We start from the raw sequence: 26,737 nt of genomic DNA on the forward strand, positions 1-26,737 counted from the left end.
TTTATTTGACAGACAGAGATTACAAATAGGCAGAGAGGCAGGCAGAGAGAGAGGAGGAAGCAGGCTCCCCCCTGAGCAGGGATCCCGACGTGGGGCTCGATCCCAGGACCTTGGGACCATGACCTGAGCCAAAGGCAGAGGCTTTAACCCACTGAGCCACCCAGGCGCCCCCTTTTATGGGACTTTTAAATAATAACATTTATTGATGTTTGTGATGTAAAAAAATGTTTATCATAGAAATTTAGGAAATTACTAAGGTTAAAGAAGGAAAACCACTGTTAATTAACTGATGAGACTTACTTGGTTTTTCCTGACTTTCTTCTGTTACCCCACGTCATAAAGCCCGGAAAAAGCTAAAAAAAAAAAAAAAAAAAAAAAGGCAGGGAGGGAACGCAGCCATTCTCATTGTGTTTTACTACACGTGAGTAACTGCGGGGGGGCGGGGGGGTGCAAGTGTGTGTCCCTGCCCGTACTTAGATCCCTTTAAGCACTGCCCCTTCGCAAACTGACAGTCTGAAAATAATTTTCTTGATCTGTATCTTTTAAGCCTCAACTAGGGATATAAGTATTCCCCAGAAGCTATAGGGAGCTGCCTTGTTCAGCTTCCTGGAAATACCATTTCTAAAACTCATTTGAATGTTTAAGCCCTTTATGCGCCATTTATTAAAGCAGCTTTTTGTGATGTTTGAAGCATTTTTATACCCAAGAAGAGCTTTCTGTTTAGGTGGACTTTTTAATATGACCATAAGTAAACCCACACCCAAAAAGAATTAGGTACTTTTCAAAGGCCAGAGGAAAAGCAGAGAAAAACAAAGCAAAAACAAAACAGATGAACATAAATGTAAATAAGGAATCCTGGAAACAAGAGTTCCCTTACCATGCTTGAACAAATGTCTCTCCAAAAAATGTAATTCTCTGCTCACCAGCTAAGATTCAGTTTTATATTTCATATGAGACTCCTTAGTGTGTGAAGCAGAAAACTGCAACTTTTGAGGTTCTACTCTTTCCTTACCCTCCTCTTCTGCGCCAACATGGCTTGGGTTGTATCCTAAAGGACCTGTATCAGAAATGGAAATCATGAGGGAACTCTGGAGTAGCAGGCATGAGCTAGTTGGAGCTTTTAAACAGAAATGCTTTGGGGGCATCAGCTCTCTTCTCACATCATTGGTGTTCTAGGTCATTGTTGCACTGTGTTAGGTGTGTTCTGCAATTTCCCCCCATTCCTCTCATGGTCCTCTCTCATTTATCTTATTTTTGCCCAGTCTGTATGGACTGTTTAGGTTTTCCCTTTTCTTCCTTTCCTTTCTTTTCTTTCTTTCTTTCTTTCTTCCTAGTACAAGTAATTTTCTGATCCCAGGTTTGGTGAATGTGTTAACACTGCTTTGTGAATAAATAAACGAGTGATCTGCTGAACGATTGCAATTGTAGAATTATGTTGTATGTAATGTACATATGGAGAAAGAATGTTATTTTGTTCATTTTCTTAATAAAAAGTTATATATGTACACTAAAGGATGTCTCTTATGTTTGCTGAAACTACTTTTGAAGTCAGGTTTTAAAATGTTTATATACTTTATACTTTGCATTTGTTGTATTTTTCCTTCAAAAAGGTGAGTTTTATTCAGGCTTCCAAAGTAGGAAAATGATACGTGCTGCAGAAGGGCCCTTTGGTGTTTTCCTTTGAGACAAGGCCGAAATAAAGAAGTTCTGATGGATCTCACAGAGTTTCCTGGAGAAGTTTCCCTTTTTAAAGAACACTGGTAAATTATTTCATAAGATGGTGTCTTTTATCTACCACTGATATCCAGCCATATCTGATCTGTTTTGTAAATTTGGGCACGTGTTTCCCAGGTTTTCTTTAAGGGGGGACATACCTGTGTAAGTTAGGAACTAGAAGAAAATTAATTGTACAAAAGATAGTAAAGAGAGTTGGAGCTCGGGGCACCTGGGTGGCTCAGTGGATTAAAGCCTCTGCCTTCGGCTCAGGTCATGATCCCAGGGTTCTGGGATCAAGCCCCGAGGAGCCTGCTTCCTCCTCTCTCTCTCTGCCTGCCTCTGCCTACTTGTGATCTCCATCTGTCAAATAAATAAATAAAATCTTAAAAAAAAAAAAAAAAAGTTGGAGCTGTTGCAAAGTTTTGAAAAATTCTGGATCCCTGTTCCTAATAAAGAAGCTTTATTAGAGGAGTGCCTGGGTGGCTCAGTGGGTTAAGCCGCTGCCTTCAGCTCAGGTCATGATCTCAGGGTCCTGGGATCGAGCCCCTCATCAGGCTCTCTGCTCAGCGGGGAGCCTGCTTCCTCCTCTCTCTCTGCCTGCCTCTCTGCCTGCTTGTGATCTCTCTCTGTCAAATAAATAAATAAAATCTTAAAAAAAAAAAAAAGCTTTATTAGAAAGATTATTTATAAGAAAGAAGCTTTCAGGACTGAAACTTTGAAAAAAGAAACTCAGATATGCCGAGCACAGATCATGAGTTATTAGGGGGAGTGCTGTGAGTTTTCATCAGACGGGCTGGACAGGACCTCCTCTTGACCCTTTTCATCTCCTGGCCTTGTTTACATGCTTATTAGCTTTATGGTCCTGCATTCCGCAGTGCGTTAGTTTGTCAACTGATTTTATTCAAAATGGGGATTATGTTTTCTCAATTTATAAATCAAATAATCCTCTTACTGCGTAGCTTTCATTTCTAGAGTGTGCTTTGAGCATGGCTCATAAGTAACATTTTTGTTTTCAAAACCGGAAAACATGATGTGCAGTGATAAGGTAAGAAATTGGCCTTTCCTTGGTTAATCCTCCAGAGAATTAACTCAAACTGATCAAAATGTGGAACACCACCTCTTCTCTCTTGATACATTTTGTCTTCTGGCAGGAAGACAGCAAATAACCAAGGAGGGCTTTGTGTTGAACAGTTGAGATGACAGCTCCTCACACGCCAAGTGAGTATGGAGACCTTCAGGGGTTGAAGTGCTACCTTCAGAGCTGGTTCTTACCCAAGGAGGTAATCCAGCTCCGACAGAGAGATGGCTGTGTGTGCCCATACTGCTATACTTAGAAAAGTCAACCATGAAGTCAGTGGAAATTGAAAAACATATTTTTCCTGTTAATGAAGGCAGTATTTTTTTGTTAACCACTATGAGTGGAAAGGCAAACTGATGGCCATCCTGAAGCCTATGTGAGTCCTGGCTCAGACGTAAATACGAGTTGGTTATGTTCCTTCTTTCCCTTAGCACCACAAATGCCACATCTTCTTTTGCCGTTTAGGGTCTTGGCAGAAGAAAAGGAAGAGAAATTTTCGCTTTTTGTTGTATAGGGAAGGTGAGATACTAGAACGTGATGCCGGAAACATCCTATGATTCTCACTCTGAAACTTCTCTTGTGTTCATAGGGGACTCTCCCCGCCGCCAGACCCTCACCTTGGAAAAGCAAAGGCAGTTATATCCTTCCCAGAGACGTTCTTATCACAGGGAAGAGAGGAAAGCTCTACGTTGAGGCAGCCTGTCCACTGCTGTGCAAGGAAATTTTAATAGTTGGCAAACCCTAAGCAGGGAGATTAGGACACTGGGCGAGATGTACACACACATTGTTACAGTGGCTGTCTGAACTTGGGCCAGAGAATGGGTGGCCCAGGGCAGAGGCAGGAACCCTGGGGTTATTTCCATATCCACCAGGGACTTCTGTGTAGCACTGGGCAGCCTCAATTTCTCTGCCTCACTTTCTCCTGACAAACATGTTGGCGGCAGATCCTGTTTGCTAGGATTGTGTTTTCTTTTAATCTGTAAAATGCCAAGCTCTTTGAAAAATTCTGTCTCCGTGTTTATCACTTGTGTTAATTATAATAGCCAGGCCTGTTCTTTACTTTTTTCGTAGGCTACAGAAGAAATGTCTGGTTTGGGACTGAGCTTGCAGGATTCGGGAAGTGTGAGTGACAGAGGCCTAACAAATTGGAAAGGACCACTGAGTGCTTCTTGGTTGGCGGGGCATGGAACAGGGTCAATGACCTACTCAGGAAAAGAGCGGAGCCGCAGGTCTAATTGGTGGCCAGCGATAAACTGTGAGCCATTCTCTTCTTAGAACAGTGTGCCTCGGACATGGCCAAGAGGCTTGCCCAAGTTCCTGGTGCTTGAACTCTTTTCTGTATTCTTGGCACACTCTTGAAGTTAACCTCAAAACACCCCTGGCCCAACTCTGGCTCACCATTAAGGGTGTTGACTATCTTTTAGAACTCCCATATGAAAGGAAGATCCTACGGTTGCGAGGTGGGGGGGGATTCTATTGTAACAGCGGTCGCATTCTAGAAACGTACTTTGTTGTTGGAACTCCAGCATTAATGTGGTCTTGAGAAAAGAATCTAAGACTGAAGAGAAGCAATACCCGCTGCCACTGAAATAACTCTTCCTCTCTGTACCTCATTTCCCTGCTGGTAGAGAAGGGCCCCTTCTTCCACGGGCCCGCGGAAGAGACTGATGTGGAGCAGCTTGAACATGGCCCAGCTTCATCAGACGGTTTCCCTCCTGCAGTTCTGCAAGTTGAGAGCGATAGTTTTCCCCTCCTAGTGAGGGAGACACGGAGCTAATACTGCCCCTGGAAAAGGAAGAGAAGCAGAACCATTTGAATGCTTGCTTCCCTGAACTTCCTCCATCTTCACTCACATCTCCGGACAAGGGACGGGGAGACGCTTCTTAGGACAAGTAAACAGAGTCTTTTGTGAGCAGTAACAGGGCCAGAACGGAACCTCCTTGTTTTTTTTTACATCTTTATTTGTTTTGTCCCTATACCAGTGTTTTCACACCTGACCGGGGCTCCAGGATCTTTAGTGGGGGGTGACTCGTAATTGTATCTGAGGCAGAAGTGGAAGAAATGAAGAAGGTAGAACACTGATAAACGTGTGAGAAAAGATTCAGCTGGGATCACTACAACAGCCCAAGATCACCAGGATCCCCCTCTTCCTTCCTTTCGGCTTCTCCCTTTCTCTCTCACTCTCCGCACCCTCTAGTTGGGCAGCACAGCCTAAGAGCAGAGGACGCTGCCCTCGCTAGAGCGTCGGCCATGAGCCTCGCACACACATGAAGAACATGAGCCAGTCAGTCAAGTTCAACAGGGCTTGAGCCAGCTTACACAAAAGCACTTTAATTGACAGTATACAGTTCTCCAAAATATAGTTTTGTAAGAAAATGGCAATAATTAAGTATAGTCTTTACAAACAAGTTTCCCAGTGAATTCCAGTGTACTTTAGACCCCTGTCCGCGAAGACACACGCTCCCGCCGTCGCCTGGGCAAACTAACATTCACTAATAACGAAAAAGACACACATCAAATAGTCATCCCCTCCCTTCCACTCAGTGCTGGGTTTTCACCAAACCTGAGCCGATCAGCTTGTGACAGTGATAAAAGAGAAGTCATTGCTTTACCCTTGCCCCCTCTGCCTTCCTGGAGCTTGCTTCCTTTGATCCATAGTCCTGCTAGTAGAAGATCCATATGTAAAAGCTCATTCAAAACTGTTTCTTGACAGTAAAGTATCACTCATTTAAGTCTTAGACCTAAATAACTCCAAGCAAGTATAGACCGGTATGGTTCCTATTGTGGTCCTCGGGCTCTCCCTAGCCTTGCAGCAGGACACAGAAAGGGAATTCTGCCCTTTGTGTCGTCCTGGTGCCTGTTCATTCATCCTGAGGCCCACAGCACCGGTGTTTTAATCCTTTCTCTCTCTCGCTAACCATGTGATTTTGGCCAAGCTTCTGTCTTTCTGGGCTTCAGTTTCTTTTTCTAGAAGAACAAAACTAAGATTGGACTAGGTCTCTAAAAGCCTCTCCCTAGGACTAGAGTGTCTCCAAGCCTTCCTGTAATAGGCTAGGACTTAGCTGGGGAGGGGGATTGAGGATCGCATTTAAAAATAAAAATGCCTGATCTCTTAGACGAATACTTTGTCATCAGCTTGTCTTATATTTCACTTTTCGCTGGAGAAAAACAAACAAAAACTTGTCGTTTCTAGTGAAACAGACATTTACATTTACATTCCTGTTCAGAGAAAAAAAAAAAAGCCACCTCAACTAGCAAATGTTTTTACAGTGTATATTCGCTTAAAGCAGTGCTGGGTAGATTACCATGTGGCTGTGGTATTTACATTATTAAGAACTATGTATGTATGTATCAGCTTGGGCTTGTTTTCCAAAGTTTCTTCAGTATATTGTCAAAAAAAGGTTAAAGCTCAAGAAGTGGTTTAAATAAACTTCCTACTAGCTTTCCTTATAACAAGGGAAAAAGAGACTCTGGCGTCTAGACTAGATTAAACCCGTATTCTGTCCTACGATGCAAAGCCTATTCTGTACCTCCTTCTTAAGCACTGCGGCTGCCCTCCCCATTCACAGAACAGCGTGCTTTCCCACTGGGTTTCCGTCCCGTCATCAGACTCCTGATTTCTGGCCTTTTATGCAGCTTAGGGAAGCCAGACTGCCCCTGATCCCAAGTTGATAATCTCTTTTTGGCACAACTTGTTTGAAGTCATGCTGAGTTCCTGGTGTTCCTCTTCTTTCTTCTCAGCCCCAGAATCTGACTTACCAGTCAGCGCTGAACCCAGTGCAGTCGTAGGATGAAGGTGACCTCTGCAGATGCTTGGCTGTATGACCTCAATTGACACAGATGTCTAGTGGCAAGAGCAAGCCAGGCAAGGTACTGGATTCTGAAGTTGCCCTCAAAGGCTGGAACCGCCTAGCCTGGATGCACCAGAAGGAGCATCTGAACCAGCCCAAAGCTACCCAAGGTTCTCCTTGGATGGAGCCACCACAGTCATTCCTCTTGACCAAGTGTGATTTTACGCTAGTCCTTACCAGTCGTCATCTCTCTGCCCAAGAGGCCGTGGGGCTGGAGCCTTTGATCAGTTTGTGGAGGCGTACTTGCTGCCTCCGTCCGAAAGCCTGGCTGGTAAAATGTGACCCAGAATCAGCAAAGGAGTAGTAATCCAGTCTGGACTCTTCCACAGACACCCACAGGGTGGAAAGAATCAAATGCTGGGCAGGAAGGAAGCAAACAGAGCTCTTCCCAGTATAACAAGATTTCCTTTTTTCCCCTCCCAAGCTAGCATTGTTCTCTACCCTGCCAACCTCCAGACGCTAGAGAATCAGTTCAAGGACTTGTGGATCCTTGTTAGTCCACCATCTCTTTAGCTCTTGGGAAACTCCCTGGAGGCTCTACGCTCCAGAACCCTAGGATATCAAAGGCCAAAGGCTATGAATAAGGAATCAAGGCATCCAGGGAGGGATAGCAGTTCTGCCCATCCTCCTAGTTCATGCCAGGAGATTTACACCCAGGAGCAAGAGAGACCGTGGGCAATGTTCCACAAAATCTGGGATTGGGCTTCCCAGAAAATTGGACTGAACCCCACTCTGTCCAGTCCGCAGGTGCCTTTGCTTGGGAACTAATGGCTAAGCTCCCTCAAAACCCCTTCCCAGTACTGTTTCCCTGAGATGCCACCAGAAACTGCAGAAGCAGGCAGCCTGCTAGGGACACAGAGGAGGGGACACAGCAAGGCCCAGCTGCATGCCCGAACAGTGAGAGGTCACTGGGAACCCCACAGGCACCCCCAGGCTGCTCCTGAGCACCTTAAAATGCATCGCACTTTCTAGGCCTTTCTAGCCCTACAGCACAGGAGAACCAGGAGTCAATAAGATTAGTTAACTGAAAGGTCTCCCAACGGCTGGAGCTTTGGCTTGTGGCAGTAGAGGGCTGGATGAAAAACAAACAAATACAACAAAACTCTCAGCAACTTGAAAAGTCCCTGAGTTTCCTCTGGAACAGAGAATAAAGCCTATCCTTCCTAACCGTGTCGATCGATTGTCCGGTGAAACACCACTCTGTGGACTGGGCCCTGGGAAAGTCTGCCCTACAGCTATGGCTCTCTCTTGCTGGATCTCAGGGGGATCTCTGAACTTGGGGCCTCACCCCACCAACCGAGCAGTGAACAACAGAAACTCTTCTTCATAGCTGCTGCAGATTTCAGTCCCCGGTGGGAGTGGGAGGCCAAAGGAGTTCCTGCCCTGGGTGATGGGCCAGGACCCATCCTGGGGGTGAAGGGCCTCCCCTTTTCTCTTCACCTGCAGAAGGATCCCTGAAGCAGACCTCCTTCACACTGGAGTCTTGTGTGGGTTAAGTCTCAAGGTCCCTAAGCAGATGCAAGGAAGCCAGAATCCGGAGCAAGGGCTTCAAAGCCACAAAGGGACGGTGTGAGTCCCAGAGGCCCTAGGACAGAGGGGGCTACAAACCGCGTGGGGGGCGGGACAAGCACAAAGGGGACGGACACACTGGCGGGTGAGGCTGGGAACCTGTACTTGGAAGGAATCCGATGCCCCGGAGACAGGATCTGGCCCTGCCGTCCCTTCCATCCCATCCCATCCATTGTCACATCGACTGCGAGCTTCACCCCACTGGGAGCAGCTCTGAGGGGAGGCGCGAGCGATGGCAGCAGTGGGGCGTGGCAGGAAAGCGCACCACACCGAATCGGGGATCTGTGTTTCCATCTGTGTTTCCATCGGGCCTCTGTCCCCTCGGATGTGAGCTGAAGGGATTCTACCAGATGACCACGTGGGTGCACTCCCTCTCGTCTTCCAGCAGCACTGAGCTCAGGCACTAGTGGGTTATTTTACAAGAGGAATCTAGACAGAATGTGATTGGTTCAGTTTGAAAAGGGAAAATTAAGGCCCTGTGGGGATTGGGAGGAGGGACCCTCCGAGTCTGCTTCCCTCCCCCACCTTTCCCTCAGCTGGGAAGGATTTTCCTCCCCTGTCCAAATGGCACTTGAGGTGGTTCAGTCTGGAGCGCTGTGGTCCTGTTGGAGGCTGCCTGCGGACCTGACTAGAGGTGCGTGTCTTCCTCCTCGTCAAGGTCATCCTTGGCCAGGTTGTCCAGAGGGACGATCCAGCTGTCCCCCAGCTCCCCATTAAGGTTGACCACCTTTTTCTCCTGCATCTCGGATGAGGTCTCCATCACTTCCAGCGTGGGATTGTCATGGTAACCGTTCTCCACTGTCTGCAGCTCCTCTGTTAGCCGTTGCTAGGATAGGGAAGATGACCCAAGAAAGGGTAATTTTTGAGGGTTCATGGGCTTAATATTACACAAGTACCCCTACAATCCAGGAACCCAGTTTGGGTAGGGTGCGCAATAAATGCTCTTGGAGGCCATCGTGGCTGCTGGCCCGGCATCCTAGAATTCCCAGCTCGCTTGACCTTTACCCTGTTGGCAGATCCATGAAGTCAGCAAAAATGGACTTCTGTTTTCCAGAAGCCTCCTGTCTCTTTCCTCCATTTCTCCCCGCTCCCCAAACTTAACTCTCTAGGCACCTGCCTCACCCCACTGTCCTGAATCAGGAAGGACTATAAGAAAATGACTTTCATCAGGCCGGGTGACTGAGGGCCTCTCTTAAGCCTAAGTAAGATGGGTACAGCAGGACCTGTGCCGTCTCTGCCATAGAGAGGAGCCACCTGGAGGCAGTGCTTTCTCTGGGCTTTATCTGAGCTACAACCTGGGTCACAGTCACGTCACCCGGGAAGCTTTTAGCAAATACTCAGACCCAGAGATTGTTGCAGTCGGTGTGTGAGGAGGCAGGCGTGCGACTTTTCCTAACCATCCCCGCGGTGCACAGCCCGGGCTGAGGACTGCATGTGGTGCAACTGGCGTGACGGGAATTCGGGGAAGGCGGGTAAAGAACTTCGGTCAGCCAGGGATGCCCCTACCCATTTCTTTCAGGGAATCCTCAGAGCAGCTCTGCAAGGTGAGTATTATCCCCACACGCGGAGAAGCTCAGACAGGCGGTGCTCAAGGTCACACAGATAATCGGGGGCAGAGCGAGGGCTTATCCCCGGTCTTCTGGATTCCAAAGGCCTCGACCTTCCCTTCCCTCGCCCCGCACGCCTCTTCCGTCTGCCCTGTGACTGTGCAGTTCCTTCCTATAGGGGATGGTCTCTGCCTGTCGGAAAGGGCCCGTGGCCCACTCCCTTTCCTTTAATAGGGGAGTCACGGGCGGAAGTCATCTGGCGAACTGGTCTGTTTCCTCACCTGGTCCTTCCTCTGGGAGAGGCGCTGGTGGCAGCAGCCGTAGAGGGCGGCGACCAGGAGCAGGAAGGACGCCATGCAGACAATGGTGATGATGAGAGGCATGCTGAACCGGTCCTCGGTCTCTTCGGGGGGCCCTTGGTCCCCGAGCTTCATGTTACTGACTCCCACCTGCCAGGAAAGAGGACGTTATGTGGCAAAATACAGAATGGGGGTCACTCCCACCCAGTTATGAGCTCTTCTGCTTGGCGTTCTTGGGGGCCGAGCCCATCACCCTGCTGTCCCCTCTCTAACCCCCCGTACTCCGGCTGCTCGCAGGTGGGACTCTTCCACCACGAGAGGAACTTACCACGAGAAGCGCTTACCTCTTTCAGCTCATCCCATTTGTCTTTCAGTGACTCATACACGTCCCCGGGCAGGAGGTTTGCTGTGGAGGAGAGAGACGCTGCTAGCAGTCCAGCTCAGGGAGAAGTGTAGGGGACGGAGACTGGGCCCCAAAAGGAGGACGTGCTGTACCTCAGTCTCCTGCGTGCTGTCTCTCTCAGGGGGCCCTGGAAGGGGGCCTGCCCTGACCTTTCGGAGGAAGCACCAGCCCTGACCCATCTTCATGGCTCCCGAGTGCTCAACCTCTGGCCCATTCCCTCCCCACTTAGACCCCAGCACCCCCCACCCTCAACTCACTCTGCACCGTGATTTCTTTGATCGCCACTGCCTGGGAGTCTTGAACAGGTACTAGCAGTATATGGCACGTATCTTGAGCTGGGTTGAAGGTGGCTTTTGCTGCTCGGCACAGAAGTGTGACCAGTTTGTCATCTGAACTGCTGTTCCCCGCCTATTGAGGGGAGACCACAAGTGAGTCCTCAGGGACCAGGACAGCAGCCTCAGCTTGTGGGGCTGCCCTTCAGAGCCAAGGTCAGGAGGATGCTATTGCATTGCCTGGTGTGAACCTATTTCCCTCTTCCTTCAAGTGGGGCGATTCCCTGGCCTGGCAGGAGTCACGGGTTATGTGCTGTGCTGGGCCGGTCCCTGCCTTCTCTGACTCCTGCAAATCTCTTTTCCCTGGTCCCCTTACCCTGTTTATCTCGTCTGTGGCTGAACAGTACCTCTCACCTGATGCCCCAATCTCTCTCAGAGCTCTTCAGGGGTCATGACCTAATGCCCTTCTCGTCTCCCTAGGAGGGACTGAGGGGGCACTGCCCAGCAGCCTGACACTTGCCAGGTGCTGATGCCCAGTTTGAAGACCCCAGGATGGGAAGCCCCAGCTCTCAGCCCAGGGTTATCTTTCCCAAAGTTGCAGCAGGCATGCCCTTCCCTAGACTAAGACTCTAGCCATGAAGCCAGGAAAGGCCATCACTGAACAAGGGAATACGGGAGTATCTTGAAGACGCACACGGGACCATCTTGGAGGGGAATCTTCTGTACTTCTCACCAGACGGAGCGTGGCCAACACGGCTTTAGGGCTGAGGGTGAGGAAACAGTGTAGACGGCTTTTACCTGGTCCTGCCATGTCACCTAGAGATACCCCAGGCTGTGTTTCTCTAACCTGATTGTGGAGTAGGGTACCGAGCTGAAGAAAAGGACTTGGCATGGCTCACCTCAGGACCCCAAGCCATCCTGGGGTTTCTATCTGGGATTTCCTAAGCTTACTATTTCCTCTGCCTCACACTGACAGGGCTCCGGGGCACACAGGAAAAACGCTTCTCCCACCCAGTCTCACAGCCTGGCACGTTTTAGCCAAAAAGAGAGCGTGAGAATGGCTGGGCATGCATCAGTGTGATTCCTGCCTTGTCCAATAAGCCCAGCCCCGGGGCATCACTGTTCTCTTGAAAAATACAGTCTAAATGTACGCTTTTGGGAAATTCTAGCAAAATGGGCATCCAGAAGAAAAGGACTGTAAAACAAACAAACAAACAAAAAAACACACAAAAAAATACAGGTGGCATTAAAATGCTGTAAAGCCAAGTTCTCTATCTTTTAGAAACCCTATGGTTCAGTTCTATTTCCTAGGGGGTGTTTTCAAAAGTAGTCACTGACCAGGAGAGGGCAGCCATGAGCCACCCATAATCCTCAAAGACTAGAGAGTGGCAACAGCAACCCCCCTCCAACATAGCGCTCCCTCCCAACCAAATGTCCTCGTGCACAAGCAGAAACTCCCACCCCAGCACACACACACCCCCCGAGTATGAGCACTGGCTGCCCCGATGCTCAGGAGCTCTGACTCCACGGGCTGGAGAGAGATCATGTCCGCGCTGTTCTTCCACTGAGACTGTCAGATGAGTACATGGACCCGCGGACACACAACCCCAGATTATCAGAACAGGGAACGTTAGTTTGGCTGACTGAGCCTCTTGTTTTCAACCGGGGCCTCTGAAGGCCAAAGAGATCAACTTAGCTAAACCACAGCCTGAACTAGGAAGGAGGTCTCCAGACTCGGAGAACATGTGAATCATCACACAGTGCAAGCCCAGGAGACCTGGGCTGGGGCCTTCTGGCCCCGCAGCAGCCCTGTGGGACTTGACTTAGGGCAATCTGAAGTTCACTTTGTCTGGCAGTTGGAAGGGGCCACTTCCCACAGAAAGAGCAGGGGCAGGAGAGTGAACACATTCCTCAGTCCGTTTTCAGAAGGAACACTTCATGCCCTTCTACCTTCCCTACCCCTGCTGCTAAACCACAGTTTGGGGGTGTAGATCAGGGTGGAGCCTAGAGTGGCAGGATACTCACACAGAGGCTCGTTTTCGTCAAGTTCAGGATGAGCATCTTGTCAGTTAGCCCTCCAGGAGATTCGCACTTTATCTAGAAGAAGCAGTCACTGGGATTCAGCTTCAGGCTGAGCCTGGCAGGGTCCCATCCCTGACCCCTCCCTTCCTCCCCGCTGGGTGGGCAACACGAAGGAGCTCCTGAGAAGCTGGGCAGTGTGACTGCACAGAGTTTCATAGCCAGGTGTGTTGCTGGCTGGCCAGCTAAGCCAGAATCTGGCAAAGCCAGGGAGAGGGGGTGAATGGGTGACAGTTCCCAACAGCCCTTGCCAGGGGCTCTGGGCTGGAAGGGCGGGTAGAAACACTTTTTAGAGCCCCTTCCATCTGAGGCTGGGCTCTCTTATCTGTCCCACCCCTGCTGGAAGTACCCTGTCATCCACATGAGCCGAGGAAGGAGGGACGCTGGGGACTTGGGGGGCAACTGAAGTCAACTGGGTGCTGGAGCTTCTGGATCCCTCGACAGGAGACGTGGCCACAGGTCCTGATGAAGGGCCTGCAGGATGCGAAGTCTCCAAAGAAGTGATCCCAGTGGTGGAAGAAGAGGTCCCAGTGATGGCCAAAGAGGTCCCAGTGACAGTTGGTATCACGCTGGATTTCTGCAGATCTCCTTGTAAGGTAACCCGTGATGCTGTAATTAGGAAAGCAAAGGCTCTGAGAAAAGATGAGTGGTACCTCTAAGAGCAGAGGGCAGTCTTGGGGCACCTGGGTGGCTCAGTGGGTTAAAGCCTCTGTCCTGGGATCAAGCCCATCATCTGGCTCTCTGCTCGGCAGGGAGCCTGCTTCCCCCTCTCTCTGCCCGCCTCTCTGCCTACTGGTGATCTCTCTCTGTCAAATAAATAAATAAAAATTTAAAAAAAAAATAAAGCAGAGGGCAGTCTCCCTTTTGTTCTTAGTTCCTGGGGCTTCTTTGGCCTTACCCCCCACCTAGCCCACAAGCTAGAAGAAGCAAACAGATGAAGTCATTTCCTGTACCGTATTCCAGGGTGGGTCAGACTGCGCAAGCCAGTGTGAGCCCCGATGCCAGTGATGTCAGCAGCAACAGCTAATACTCATCGGGCACTCCATCTGTGGGTGTGTCCTCAGCACCCCCACGCTTACTTTCTTAGTTAATCCTCACAACACCCTGACGAAGAAGGTACCATAAATAACCCTCATTTATAAATCAGGAAACCGGGCTCAGAGGGGCCTGATGATTTGCCCAAGGTCACATGTGAAAAAGCGGCCCATCAGGGACTTGAATCCAGGTGTATCCAGCTCAGAGCCCCTGCTCTGACTGCAGGATGAGACCACCTGCAGGAGAAGCAGGTGCACTGAGCACCAGTACACATTCCAACCACCTCCGGAGTTCTTTACAACCCCCACTCAGGTCCACACCGAGAAATTCTGATTCCATAGATCTGCCATCGGTCATGATCGTGAGGCCCATGATCCACCCGTGGGTTTTAAAATTTATTTACTGGGTTAACATCAGCACTTTTAGGGGCGCCTGGGTGCCTCAGTGGGTTAAAGCCTCTGCCTTCAGCTCAGGTCATGATCTCACGGTCCTGGGATCGAGCCCCGCATCGGGCTCTCTGCTTGCAGGGAGCCTGCTTCCCCCTCTCTCTCCCTGCCTGCTTCTCTGTCCATTTCTGGTCTCTGTCTGTCAAATAAATAAATTTTTTTAAAAATCTTAAAAAAAAAAAAGATCAGCACTTTTAAGAGGGAACCAAGGACATGGGATGCAGTAGAAAGTATTAGGGCCCATCACATACAGGAAGAATCAACCCTGGTCAATGAAACTGTTATTATCAGTTACACGTGTTGTTACGTGTGTGTTCTTCATTTGTATTCCTGGATCATGGTGTAAAACTAAATAAAATATATTTCCTGCTGGTGACTGCCAATTTGAGAAACACTGTTCTGGAGTACTACTGCCCTGCCAACGGCGACCACCCAAGTCTTACCCATGAATAGACTGCTGGGTTGTTTGTGTTCAACTGGGCAGGCCAGAACACTGGCCCCTCATCAGAAGAACCCAGCAGTGTTGGCCAGCGCCTGTCACTGAAGGGGGAACCTGGCCCGAGTGAAGGTGCTGTATTCACAGATTTTAACCCTCAGCATGAATTCCATCTTCCAGCTCAGCAACTGGATAGAACATAAGCATTCAGAAGGTTCTTGCTTGGGGGGGGAAAAAAAAAGCAATACTTGGGGTGCCTTTTGGCTCAGAGGAGCACGTGACTCTTGCTCTCCGGGTGAGGGGTTCAAGCCCCAGATTGGGTGTGGAGCCTACTTAATTAAAAAAGAAAAGAAAAAGGCATGACTTACTTGCTGTGGGAAGTGTCCCGTGGGACGTGGAGCTGGGGCCCGCCTTCGTGCCTGAACTACCAGGAGCTGCCGTGGGGATTTTGTCGGAACGGCTCACGGGAGGCTTCGAAGGACCAGGGCTTGCTTGGTGTGGGCTTGTTGGGGCGGCGCCGGCAGGAAGAGAAGAAGCGGGGCTGGAGGTGCCGGGCGGGTCTGCAGGCGCAGCAGCAGCCTGCTTCCCGTCCCCAGGGGTCGTGCTGCTGGCGGGACCACCATGGGCCTCCCCGGCTCCAGCTCCGGCTGCCGGGCTGCGGGTGCCTTCGGGCTTCACGGTGTGAGTGGTTGAGGAGAGCGTCGTCTTGTTGAAACCTTGGTTATCCTCCGAGCCATCACTAGCTACACTGGGGTTGCTGGAGGCCTTCCCATCCTTGTCAGCGGCCGTTTGGGGTGTGGCTGTCGTCGACCCTGAGCCGCTGGGTGCTACTGGGGATCCTCCGCTGGTGGCAGCGGCCGTCTTCATTTGCTCAGTGGTTGCTGGGGCTGTGCGTGATCCAGTCTCCTTCCCGTGAGTCCCCCCTTCGGTACCGGCTGCCGGTGCTACAAGGGGCTGAGCTGCGGTTGTAGCTGCTCCGTCGGCGGTGGCGGCTCCGTCGGCGGTGGCTGCTCCGTCGGCTGTGGCTGCTCCGTCGGCGGTGGCGGCTCCGTCGGCGGTGGCGGCTCCGTCGGCGGTGGCTGCTCCGTCGGCGGTGGCTGCTCCGTCGGCGGTGGCTGCTCCGTCGGCGGTGGCGGCTCCGTCGGCTGTGGCTGCTCCGTCGGCTGTGGCTGCTCCGTCGGCGGTGGCTGCTCCGTCGGCGGTGGCTGCTCCGTCGGCGGTGGCGGCTCCGTCGGCGGTGGCTGCTCCGTCGGCGGTGGCTGCTCCGTCGGCGGTGGCGGCTCCGTCGGCTGTGGCGGCTCCGTCGGCGGTGGCTGCTCCGTCGGCGGTGGCTGCTCCGTCGGCTGTGGCGGCTCCGTCGGCGGTGGCGGCTCCGTCGGCGGTGGCGGCTCCGTCGGCGGTGGCTGCTCCGTCGGCAGTAGCTGCTCCGTCGGCAGTAGCTGCTCCGTCAGCTGTAGCTGCTCCAGCGGCAGGAGGGTCTGTTCACAAAGACAGCACAGAAGCAAGTTAGGGCATCATCGGAAGCATTTCTGGCCACACGTTCTCCTGCTCTTCCTCTGATCTAGAGGCCCTGCTCCCATCTACCTTGGCCGAAGGCCTGGGTCTTTGATGTGCCTAGATTCTCTCACATTCAAGAGGCCTCTCTGGCCAACAAGAGTGAAGCAAGGGAGATTCTGCTGCGACAAGGACCAGGCCGGCCAATCCCCCGGCACGTGGAAGCCTTCCGCCAGTGCCCTGCCTCCTCCCTGCACCCGCTCCGCAGCCTTCTCCTTTTCCATATGCCACCACAGAGCCGGACCACCGAGGTCCCCTCTGCCTCCTTCGCCCCAGCTCCCAGCCACGTGACCCTGCAGAAGACTCAGCTTTTTTTTTTTTTTTTAAAGATTTTATTTATTCATCAGACAGACAGAGAGAGGCAGAGCACAAGCAGGGGAGGGGCAGAGGGACTCACGCCTACTGAATCGTCCTGTTGTAGGCGTGACAAAAGAGCCGCGCCTCTGTTCTCCGGAAAGTAGACTCTAGAAGGATCCGGAAAGTAGACTCTAGGAGGAGAAACTGAGAACAGTGACAAGACACAACTTGCTGGGGCGCCTGGGTGGCTCGGTGGGTTAAAGCCGCTGCCTTCGGCTCAGGTCATGATCCCAGGGTCCTGGGATCGAGCCCCACATCCGGCTCTCTGCTCAGTGGGGAGCCTGCTTCCCTTCCTCTCTCTCTGCCTGCCTCTCTGCCTACTCGTGATCTCTGTCAAATAAATAAATAACTAATCTTTAGGGGGGAAAAAGATACAAATTGCTATTTAAGTATGACTGTGAGACATGCTACGGAAAAGAAGGTCAGAGTGCTTCGACTCCGTTCAGCATGGTAGCTTCACCTTACCAGATCAGGGTAGGAAGTCCTTATTAATTTTATTCATTTGTTTAACAGTTATTTATGAAGGGAACTGTTCTGTATGGGCCCTAGGATACAATGGTAAGACATATATAATCCATACCCTCGGAGAGCTTACATCCTGGTGGGCAAGACAGGAATTAAACAAGTGGGACAGAACAATGAAACATCGAGACTGTATGGGACAAATGAACAAGGAGATGATGCACAGAACGGAGGATGGGGCTGTTTAGACAGGGAGGTGAGGAGACGCTTCCCAGAGGTGCCCATTTAGCTGAGGCTTGAAGGATAACAAGAATTGTGCACAGAGCGGGAGGAAATGCGAGCCAAGCAGAAGAACAGAACCTGCAAAGGCCCCAGAGCAGAGAGAACTAAGAGAAGACATGTGTGGATGGATACTGAGTGAGGGTGGCAGGGAGTGGGGCTCAGAGAATCGGGGCTTCACAGGTAGAGGGCCAGGAACTTACTGTCCAGACCCCTACGTTTTTGAGATTAAAAGGAGACTCTTAAAAATGATACCCTCTCATACCATTGACCTTTAAAAAAAAAAAAAATCAGGGGCGCCTGGGTGGCTCAGTGGGTTAAGCCTCTGCCTTTGGCTCGGGTCATGATCTCAGGGTCCTGGTATCGAGCCCCGCATCGGACTCTCTGCTTGGCAGAGAGCCTGCTTCCCTTCCTCTCTCTCTCTGCCTGCCTCTCTGCCTACTTGTGATCTCTGTCAAATAAATAAAATCTTTAAATAAATAAATAAATAAATTCCCAAGTAAAATGAGACATAAGATCACCCTCCTTAGAGACCAAAATAAAGATTCTGGACTTTATTCTAAGCGCAAAAAGAAGCCACTGAAGGTTTTAAGCAAAGAAGTCTTATAGGGTGATCTGCAAAGAAACACACTTGCTGCTTTGGGGGCTGTGGACTGGGAGGGAGAGCATGTGGAAATGGGAAGAAAGAGGCTAAGACAGTAATCCAGATGGAATGGATGACAGCTGTACAAAGTTATTGACAACTGAGACAAAAAGAGAATGGGTCAAGACTATATTTGCGAGGGGCACCTGGGTGGCTCAGTGGGTTAAAGCCTCTGTCTTCGGCTCAGGACATGATCCCAGGATCCTGGGATCAAGCCCCACATCAGGCTCTCTGCTCAGCAGGAAGCCTGCTTCCTCCTCGCTCTCTCTCTGCCTGTCTCTTTGCCTACTTGTGATCTCTGTCTGTCAAATAAATAAAATCTTAAAAAAAAAAAAAAAAGATTTGCGGGGGGCGCCTGGGTGGCTCAGTGGGTTAAAGCCTCGGCCTTCAGCTCAGGTCATGGTCCCGGGGTCCTGGGATCGAGCCCCAAGCGGGCTCTCTGCTCAGAGGGGAGCCTGCTTCCTCCTCTCTCTCTGCCTGCTTCTCTGCCTACTTGTGATCTCCATCTGTCAAATAAATAAATAAAATCTTAAAATAAAAAAAAAGATCATATTTGGGGGGCACCTGGAGGGCTCAGTTGGTAGAGCCTGTCACTCTTGATCTCAGGGCCATATGTTCAAGCCCCACACTGGGGGAGAGCTTACTTTTTAAGACTATATTTTGGAGACAGAATCAACTACTAATGTATTACTAAGGGAGGACACAAGGGGAATCAGGATTGTTTCTGGTTTTCTGTTCAGAGCAGAAGGGAGAGAGTGGTGGGAAGAATGTAGTCGACATTTACCATTCTTTTTTTTTTTTAAGATTTTATTTATTTGTCAGACAGAAAGGGAGAGATAGAGCACAAACCGTGGGAGGGGCAGAGGGAAAGAAGGCCCCCCACTGAGCAAGAAGCCGGATGCAGGACTTGTTCCCAGGACCCCAGGATCATGACTCCACCAGAAGGCAAACGCCTAACCAACTGAGCCACCCAGGCGTCCCATGGACCTTTATTCTTTGTAGCCAATCAGAACCTATGCCATTTTTCTCTATTTGGGGAACCCCCCACATAATAAAATGTTGATGACAGCAGGATTTGTCTCCTCCTTGCTTATTATAGGTACTGAGGATGACAGATATTTCCTTTTCTAGCCTCCCTTGTGACTAGAGCACAAGCATGTGCTAAGCTGTCATGAACTAGACACTTCGATCCCAGCCACTGAGTGAAGAGGCAGTAGATTACGAGGAACTCTGATGGCAGTAACCATGACCTCATGCTCAAGGGTGAGCAGCAGTGGAGGTGATGCTAGAGTATCCACAGCCAAAACTCCAGCACCAGGTGCTTGGCGCCGCTGAGCCGTACGCCCTCTTTGGACCACTGCTATAGCCTAACTTGGGTGATATTAAAAGCCGCCCTAAATGTGGTCTCCAGCAATCCCTGTTCCTCCATAAGCAACACAGTAACCCAGTATATTTCACACATGCATGTGCACACACACACACACACAAACACACAATTTTGCTACTGAAAAGCAGAAATTTATGTCAGGAGTGGTTGTAAGCAATAGGACTTCAAGGATTCATTTTAGGGCTTACTGGGGTTAAAGGCAGAATTCTGCAAGTATGAGAGGACACAACTCTAGTATCCTATGGCATCTTGTGGAGAAGCAGTCACATTATCACCTGTCATCTGGAATGAAATGTCCATGAAGTGGCTTCGGTATTCGCTGACAGAGAAGAGTAGGAAGGGCACACATAAAAGGACATGTGTTAAAAATCAATGTACAGGGGTGCCTGGGTGGCTCAGTGGGTTAAGCCTGCTGCCTTTGGCTCAGGTCATGGTTTCAGGGTCCTGGGATCAAGCCCTGTATCAGGCTTTCTGCTCAACAGGGAGCCTGCTTCCCCCTCTCTCTCTGCCTGCCTCTCTGCCTGCTCAAAATCTCTCTGTCAAATAAATAACTAAAAACTTAAATAAAAAAAAAATGCACCAGGGGCTCCTGGGTGGCTCAGTTGGTTAAGCGTCAGACTCCTGGTTTCAGCTAGGGTCATGAGCTCAGGCGCCTGGGATAGAGCCCCACATCAGGCTCCCTGCTCAGCAGGGAGTCTGCTTCAGATTCCTTCATCACCTCCCTCCCCCAACTCATTCTATCTCTAAATAAACAAATAATCTTAAAAAAATCATTTAAAACAATCAATGTACCATTATGGTTTGTCAGTGGTTTTTCCTTCTTAGCGGTCATAAAATAGCAGTGCTCCCTATCACTGAGGATGCTTTTTTGACAAAAGAGATTGCTGAGGGCAATACCAGCACATTTGAGTAATTAGGGAATGTGGAATAGGGTGGTTACTTCTCACTGTGGTGAACAGCTTAAAACAGGGTTCCTTAAACCCCAAAATTACTGACATTTTTTGGGCTAGGATATTTGTTATAGGAGGTTGTATGCACTGTAGGATATTTAACAATATCCCTGGTCTCTATCGACTAGATGTGAGTAACATATACGCACATCTCTCCCCAGTTGTGACAAACAAAAATATCTTTATATATTGCCAAATATCCCCTAGAAGAGATAAAAATCACTATCAGTGAAAACTGGCTTAAAGAGGGGCACCTGGGTGGCTCAGTGGGTTGAAGCCTCTGCCTTCGGCTCGGGTCGTGATCCCAGGGTTCTGGGATCGAGCCCCGCGTCGGGCTCTCTGCTCGGCGGCGAGCCTGCTTTCCCCTCTCTCTCTCTGCCTGCCTCTCTGCCTACTTGTGGTCTCTGTCTGTCAAATAAAAAAATAAAAAAAAAAAAAGAAAGAAAACTGGCTTAAAGAAAGAGAATAATGTTCAAGCCTTACAATGGGCATAGACCTCACTTTAGAAAAAGAACAAATTCTCATTCCTAAATCCTCCTATCAAAGCACAGACAAGGGGCGCCTGGGTGGCTAAGTGGGTTGAGCCTCTGCCTTCGGCTCAGATCATGATCTCGGGTCCTGGGATCGAGCCCCGCATTGGACTCTCTGCTCAGCAGGGAGCCTGCTTCCTCCTCTCTCTCTGCCTGCCTCTCTGCCTACTTGTGATCTCTGTCTGTCAAATCAATAAATAAAATCTTAAAAAAAAAAAAAAAGGCAGACTGAAAACCAGAGACTTTCTGAGACTACAGTAAAGGGATCTTACTGTTTGCAGCCGGAGAGCAGAGAAGACCAAAAGACAAAAGGAGAAGTTTGATCCCATGAGTTGCCAAATTACAGTGTTAGTTTAATTCACAGCTTCACCAGGTCTCTTATGTGAAAAAAGGACCTTGGGAATCGGAATGGTGAAATACGAGAGAATGCAGATGAACCCCAGTATCCGAAAGTCTCAGTCTGCAACCGAGCTCATCGCCGGTATCCTCAGCTGCTGTTCTCCTGTCTGCTGCAGCAGTTCCCACCTTGCTTGAAAACGCTGCCACAGGCTCACCTGAGCTCAAGGACACAGAAAGCCACATCTCCTCACCTCTTCAACCCTTCACCTTTTCCAACCCTGTAACAACAGCCAGACTCCAGTACGTCCCAGAAAGTCAAATACAGAGTCTGCCCCAGGAGAAGGCTCACACACAGAAATGTCTGGCACGATTCTAGCAAACATGTATGGTTATACAATAGGAGTGTGCTAGATCAAGGATGGGAGCAGAGCAGGCTGAATTTATCAACATGGGTCTGCATACGAGTTTTTGGCATCAATGTGCTGACTTAAGCAGTTAGAAGTAGAAGTTCTACTCTTTTTCTTCATTGGTGAACTGAAACCTGCACTCAGTGGTAGTCTACATTAAGTACAGTTAAGTTCCCCAAAATTGCCTGGAATAACGAGTAAGATGAAATCCAAAATCTTAAGAGAGCGAGAAGTATTAGAACAGGGAGTATCACGGCGGCGTCTGGGTGCCTTAGATGGTTAAACCGCCCCACTCTTGGTTTCAGCTCAGGTCATGGTCTCGCGGTTGTGGGATGGAGCCCCACATTTTGTTCTAAACTGGGCACAGAGTCTGCTTCCGACTCTCTCTCCCGCTCTCTGCCCCTCCCCAACCCTGCTTGCATGTGCGTTTGCTCGCTCTCATTCTGTCTCTCAAATAAATAAATTTTTTTTATTTTTTTAAAGATTTTATTTATTTATTTGACAGAGAGAAATCATAAGTAAGCAGAGAGGCAGGCAGAGAGAGAGGAGGAAGCAGGCTCCCCGCTGAGCAGAGAGCCCGATGCGGGGCCCGAACCCAGGACCCGGGACCATGACCCGAGCCGAAGGCAGCGGCTCAACCCACTGAGCCACCCAGGCGCCCCCTTTTTTTTTTTTTTTAAAGAAGAAGAATCGGGACACCTGGGTAACTCAAGTTAGTTGAGCGTCTGCCTTTGGCTCGGGTCATAATCCCAGGATCCTGGGATCTGGTCCCGCATCAGGCTTCCTGCTCAGTGGGGAGTTTGTTTCTCCCTCTGCCTGCCGCACCCCCTGCTTGTGCTCTCCTGCTTGTGCTCTCTCTCTGACAAATGGATAAATAAAATCTTAAAATAAACAAATAGATAAATAAATAAATAAATAAATAAATGTCTATCATGTATAATCTGCTCACTCACACTTTTTCTGTTAGAAGAGCTCCAATGACACCTGCTTCACCGAGGCTTTAAAAAATACTGTATTTCATGAGTTCTAAGATGAACATCTGTTCATGTCTGTGAAATGAGGATGTTTTATAAGTTACTATAGGTCCCATTTTGACAGTGGTCTTTTTTTTTCTAAGTGGTTCGTAGATCATCTTACCATTCATTGATAATATCGGATTTGATTAAATTTGGGATATTATTTTGGGTTTTTTTTAAAGATTTTATTTATTGGGGCACCTGGGTGGCTCAGTGGGATAAAGCCTCTGCCTTCAGCTCAGGTCATGATCACAGGGTCCTGGGATCAAGCCCTGCATCGGGCTCCCTGCTCAGTGGGGAGCCTGCTTCCTCCTCTCTCTGCCTGCCTCTCTGCCTACTTGTGATCTCTGTCTGTCAAGTAAATAAATTAAAAAAAAAATCTTAAAAAAAATTTTATTTATTTACTTGACAGACATGGAGAGCAAGCGAGAGCAGGAACACAAGCGGGTGGAGTGGGGGAGGAAGAAGCAGGCCCCCTGCTGAGCAGAGAGCCCGACGCGGGGCTCGATCTCAGGACCCTGGGATCACGACCTGAGCCGAAGGCAGAGGCTTAACGACTGAGCCACCCAGGCACCCCGAATTTGGGATATTGTTGAGGAGACTAGTAGCATATCCTAAGAGATCACTGTGGCTGTTCTTCACTGCCAGGTGTGCTATAGGCGATAACATGGATTCCAGTGGGGATGGACACTAGGTTCCTTGGGTAGCAGTACAGGCAAGAACAGAATTCCATTTCTAGGGGAAAAGGTGGGCTAGTAATGCCATACTGGATGGCAGGGCCAGCACGGTAATCAGAATAATCCAATGAAAGGCATTTCGGACATGGGCTAATAACTGTGTGTTCTTCAGGAGAAGCCCACTACCATCCCACCTCAAGGCTCAGCAAACTGTGACCTGGGTCAAGTCACCACAGTGGAGAACACAGTCGGCCGCTCATCCAATTCCCAGAACTGAATCTTTCCACAGGTACACGGAACGAAATGTGTATTTGTTTCCAAGGCTGCTGTGTTAAATGACCAAAACCTGGGTGGCTTAAGACAACATAAATGTATTCTATCATGGTTCTAGAGTCTAGAAATTCAAAATTGGTAGGACCATGCTTCCTCTGAAGGCACTCGGGGACAATCTGTCTTTGCGTCTTGGCAGCAATCTTCAGTATCCCTGGCTTGTGGCTATATCCCTTCAATTTCAGGCTCCGTCATCACAGAGTGTCTCCCGCGTGTCTCCCCTTTTAGAAGAACACTAGTCTTTGCATTTAGGGTCCCCCCTGACCCGGTACGACCTCACCCAGGATGACTGTAACTTGATTCTATCTGCAAAGTCCCTATTTCCAAATGAAGTCACATTCGCAGGCATTAAATACTGGGGATTAGGGCTTGAACACATCTTTCAGGGAGCACACTATTCACCCTCCCAATCTGCTCTCCCACCCCCGCTTTTTCACTATAAAAACCAGGGTTCTTCATTTCAAACATTAGAGATCAGTTCCGTCTGCCTCCAACAGAAAACAGAGCCCTGGGCGCACCTCCGTCGAGGAGTGGCTTTCCACGGTCTCCTCTGCAAATGGGCTCTGTGCCTAGCATCCCTGTCCCCACCACCCGTGAGTGCACGCCCAGGCTTCTGCCAGCCCACGACAACAGCGGCCGCCCACAGCTATTACCGGCGCCGCCTGGGCTCCACTTCCAGTAACAGCTCCTGCGGAAGTTCACAGTGTCCTGGGGAAGCCATCCCTCACCACCCCGGTTTCCCCAAAGCCGACCCGATTGCTGGCGAGCAAGCTTCTTTTTCGGGAAATCTATTCTCCCATTCGTGGCTACAGCGTTAGAGTCCCCAGAAGGCTAGGACTCTCCCCACGCCTCCAGGAGCACGATCACCTGTGACTTGGCTCCGGAAACCACGGGGAAGCAGCCTGGTGGCCAGCCTGGCGAAGCCAACACCAGGCCCCAATCCTGAGTCACCACCACCAGCCACCAGGCTTCAGGAGCCACTAGGCTCCTCAGAGGCCCTCCCGTCCCCTCCCTGTAGACCAGGCAGGCTGCAGCGAGCAGAAACAGTTGGGTTCTTTTTTCTTTTCTTTTTCTTTTCTTTTTTTCTTTCTTTCTTTCTTTTTTTTTTTTTTTTTGCAATTGGGTTCTTTTATATCAAAACAGCAAAACACCAAAAAGGAAGTTGAGAGAACCCCACTCTTTACTATCCAAGCCACACACAAGCAGTTACACCCTGTAACTGCGTGCCTTCCACCAAGTGGAAAATAAACTCCAAGCACCCAGGAGAAAAGAATAATAATCATCATTTTGCTCACAGAATCACTTAAGATGGCTAAAGAATCAGGCTTAGGGGCGCCTGAGTGGCTCAGTGGGTTAAGCGTCTGCCTTCAGCTCAGGTCATGATCCCAGGGTCCTGGGATCGAGTCCCGCACCCAGGTCCCTGCTTAGCAGGGAGCCTGCTTCTCCCTCTCCTCTCCACTTGTGCTCTCTCGCTCTCTGTTCCTATCTCTAGAGGAAAAAAAGCTACCTGACGGGCACAATGAATATCTCACCCACCTGATTATCAAGAGCGAGATAAAAGTGTGGGGTCTGAGTGGCTCAGTCATTAAGTGTCTGCCTTTGGCTCAGGTCCTGATCTCAGGGTCCTGGTATCCAGCCCTACATCAGACTCCCTGCTCAGCGGGAGCCTACTTCTCCCTCTCCGGCTCATGCGCTCTCACTCTTTCAACTAAAATCTTGAAGAATGGGGCGCCTGGGTGGCTCAGTTGGTTAAGCAGCTGCCTTCGGCTCAGGTCATGATCCCAGCGTCCTGGGATCGAGTCCCACATCGGGCTCCTTGCTTGGCGGGGAGCCTGCTTCTCCCTCTGCCTCTGCCTGCCATTCTGTCCGCCTGTGCTCGCTCTCTCTCCCTCTCTCTCTGACAAATTTAAAAAAAAAATAAAAAAAATAAAAAAAATAAAATCTTGAAGAAGAAGAAAAAAAAAGTGTAAAGAGTGCGATAAAAATCTTTGCATTCCAGATCTATCTGAAGAAGTCCATCCAGGGGCACCTGGGTGACTTAGTGGGTTAAGTCTCTGCCTTTGGCTCAGGTCGTGATCCCAGGGTCTTGGGATGGAGCCCCACATCGGGCTCTCTGCTCAGCGGGGAGCCTGCTTCCCCCACTGCCTGCCTCTCTGCCTACTTGTGATCTGTGTCAAATAAGTAAATAAAATCTTTAAAAAAAAAAAAAAAAAAAGATGTCCATCCATATGCCTCCTCCCTAAAGTTCCTTGCACAGATTCTCTATTCTTTTTTTTTTTTTAAGATTTTATTTATTTATTTGAGAGAGAATGAGTGAGAGAGAGCATGAGAGAGGAGAAGGTCAGAGGGAGAAGCAGACTCCCCAAGGAGCTGGGAGCCTGACGCGGGACTCGATCCTGGAAGTCCGGGATCATGACCTGAGCCGAAGGCAGTCGCTCAACCAACTGAGCCACCCAGGCGCCCTGATTCTCTATTCTTGTTTCTTCTAAGTTCCTAACCTTCTCTCCCAAAATCATTAGCTTCTGCCTGTGAATCTGGCCAGATCCTCACCTCAATATAGCTTGGCTTCAAAAACACCTCCCCAAAAACAAACAGCAACAAAAACTGACCACGAAATGTACCATTTAAAGCCCTCCCTGTTGGAAGAACTTTCTATCCTTACTATACCTCAGTGTCTCCCCTAAACAGGGCTACCATCCCACATCAGTCCACTCCTGCCTGGCTCCAGCATAGTACATACATAAACCTAACCTGGCTTTATTCACGCCTCAGACAACTGATCACCAGAAACTACTTTCTTCGGGACCTTTGGGGAGGAGTTGACGGAAAGGCGGCGGTACGGCAGGAACAGGCATGCTGAGGGCATGAGCCACATTGCAATTTACAATGTGTCCTTCCTCAGGACCTGCTCAGATCTGGTCCTATATATACTCTTCAATTTCATAATGGAAAGCTGCAAACCCCACCCCCCAAAGGAGGAATGAAATAATAAAGATAAAAGGAGAAATTAGTGAAACAGAAAACAAAATACAATAGCAAGTATCAACAAAGTCAAAAAGTATTTCCTCTTTTTTA

The 26,737-nt window shown here is 49.6% G+C and overlaps 1 protein-coding gene across 1 annotated transcript in view; it reads right to left on the minus strand.

Moving 5' to 3' along the window:
• Window positions 1-4,748: 4,748 nt before the first annotated feature.
• The window catches only part of PODXL (podocalyxin like), a 51,496-nt gene continuing 29,507 nt past the window's right edge, over window positions 4,749-26,737 (minus strand). Inside the window, exons 2-8 of the mRNA XM_047694933.1 lie at window positions 15,100-16,209; window positions 13,164-13,423; window positions 12,761-12,832; window positions 10,721-10,871; window positions 10,405-10,466; window positions 10,043-10,210; window positions 4,749-9,040 (exon numbers count right to left, since the gene is read on the minus strand). Of these exons, the coding sequence (XP_047550889.1) occupies window positions 8,843-9,040; window positions 10,043-10,210; window positions 10,405-10,466; window positions 10,721-10,871; window positions 12,761-12,832; window positions 13,164-13,423; window positions 15,100-16,209 (2,021 nt within the window). The 3' untranslated portion in view covers window positions 4,749-8,842. The remainder of the gene's footprint in view (window positions 9,041-10,042; window positions 10,211-10,404; window positions 10,467-10,720; window positions 10,872-12,760; window positions 12,833-13,163; window positions 13,424-15,099; window positions 16,210-26,737) is intronic.

This window comes from Lutra lutra, chromosome 11, assembly GCF_902655055.1.
Source record: "Lutra lutra chromosome 11, mLutLut1.2, whole genome shotgun sequence".
Taxonomy (NCBI): Eukaryota; Metazoa; Chordata; class Mammalia; order Carnivora; family Mustelidae; genus Lutra; species Lutra lutra.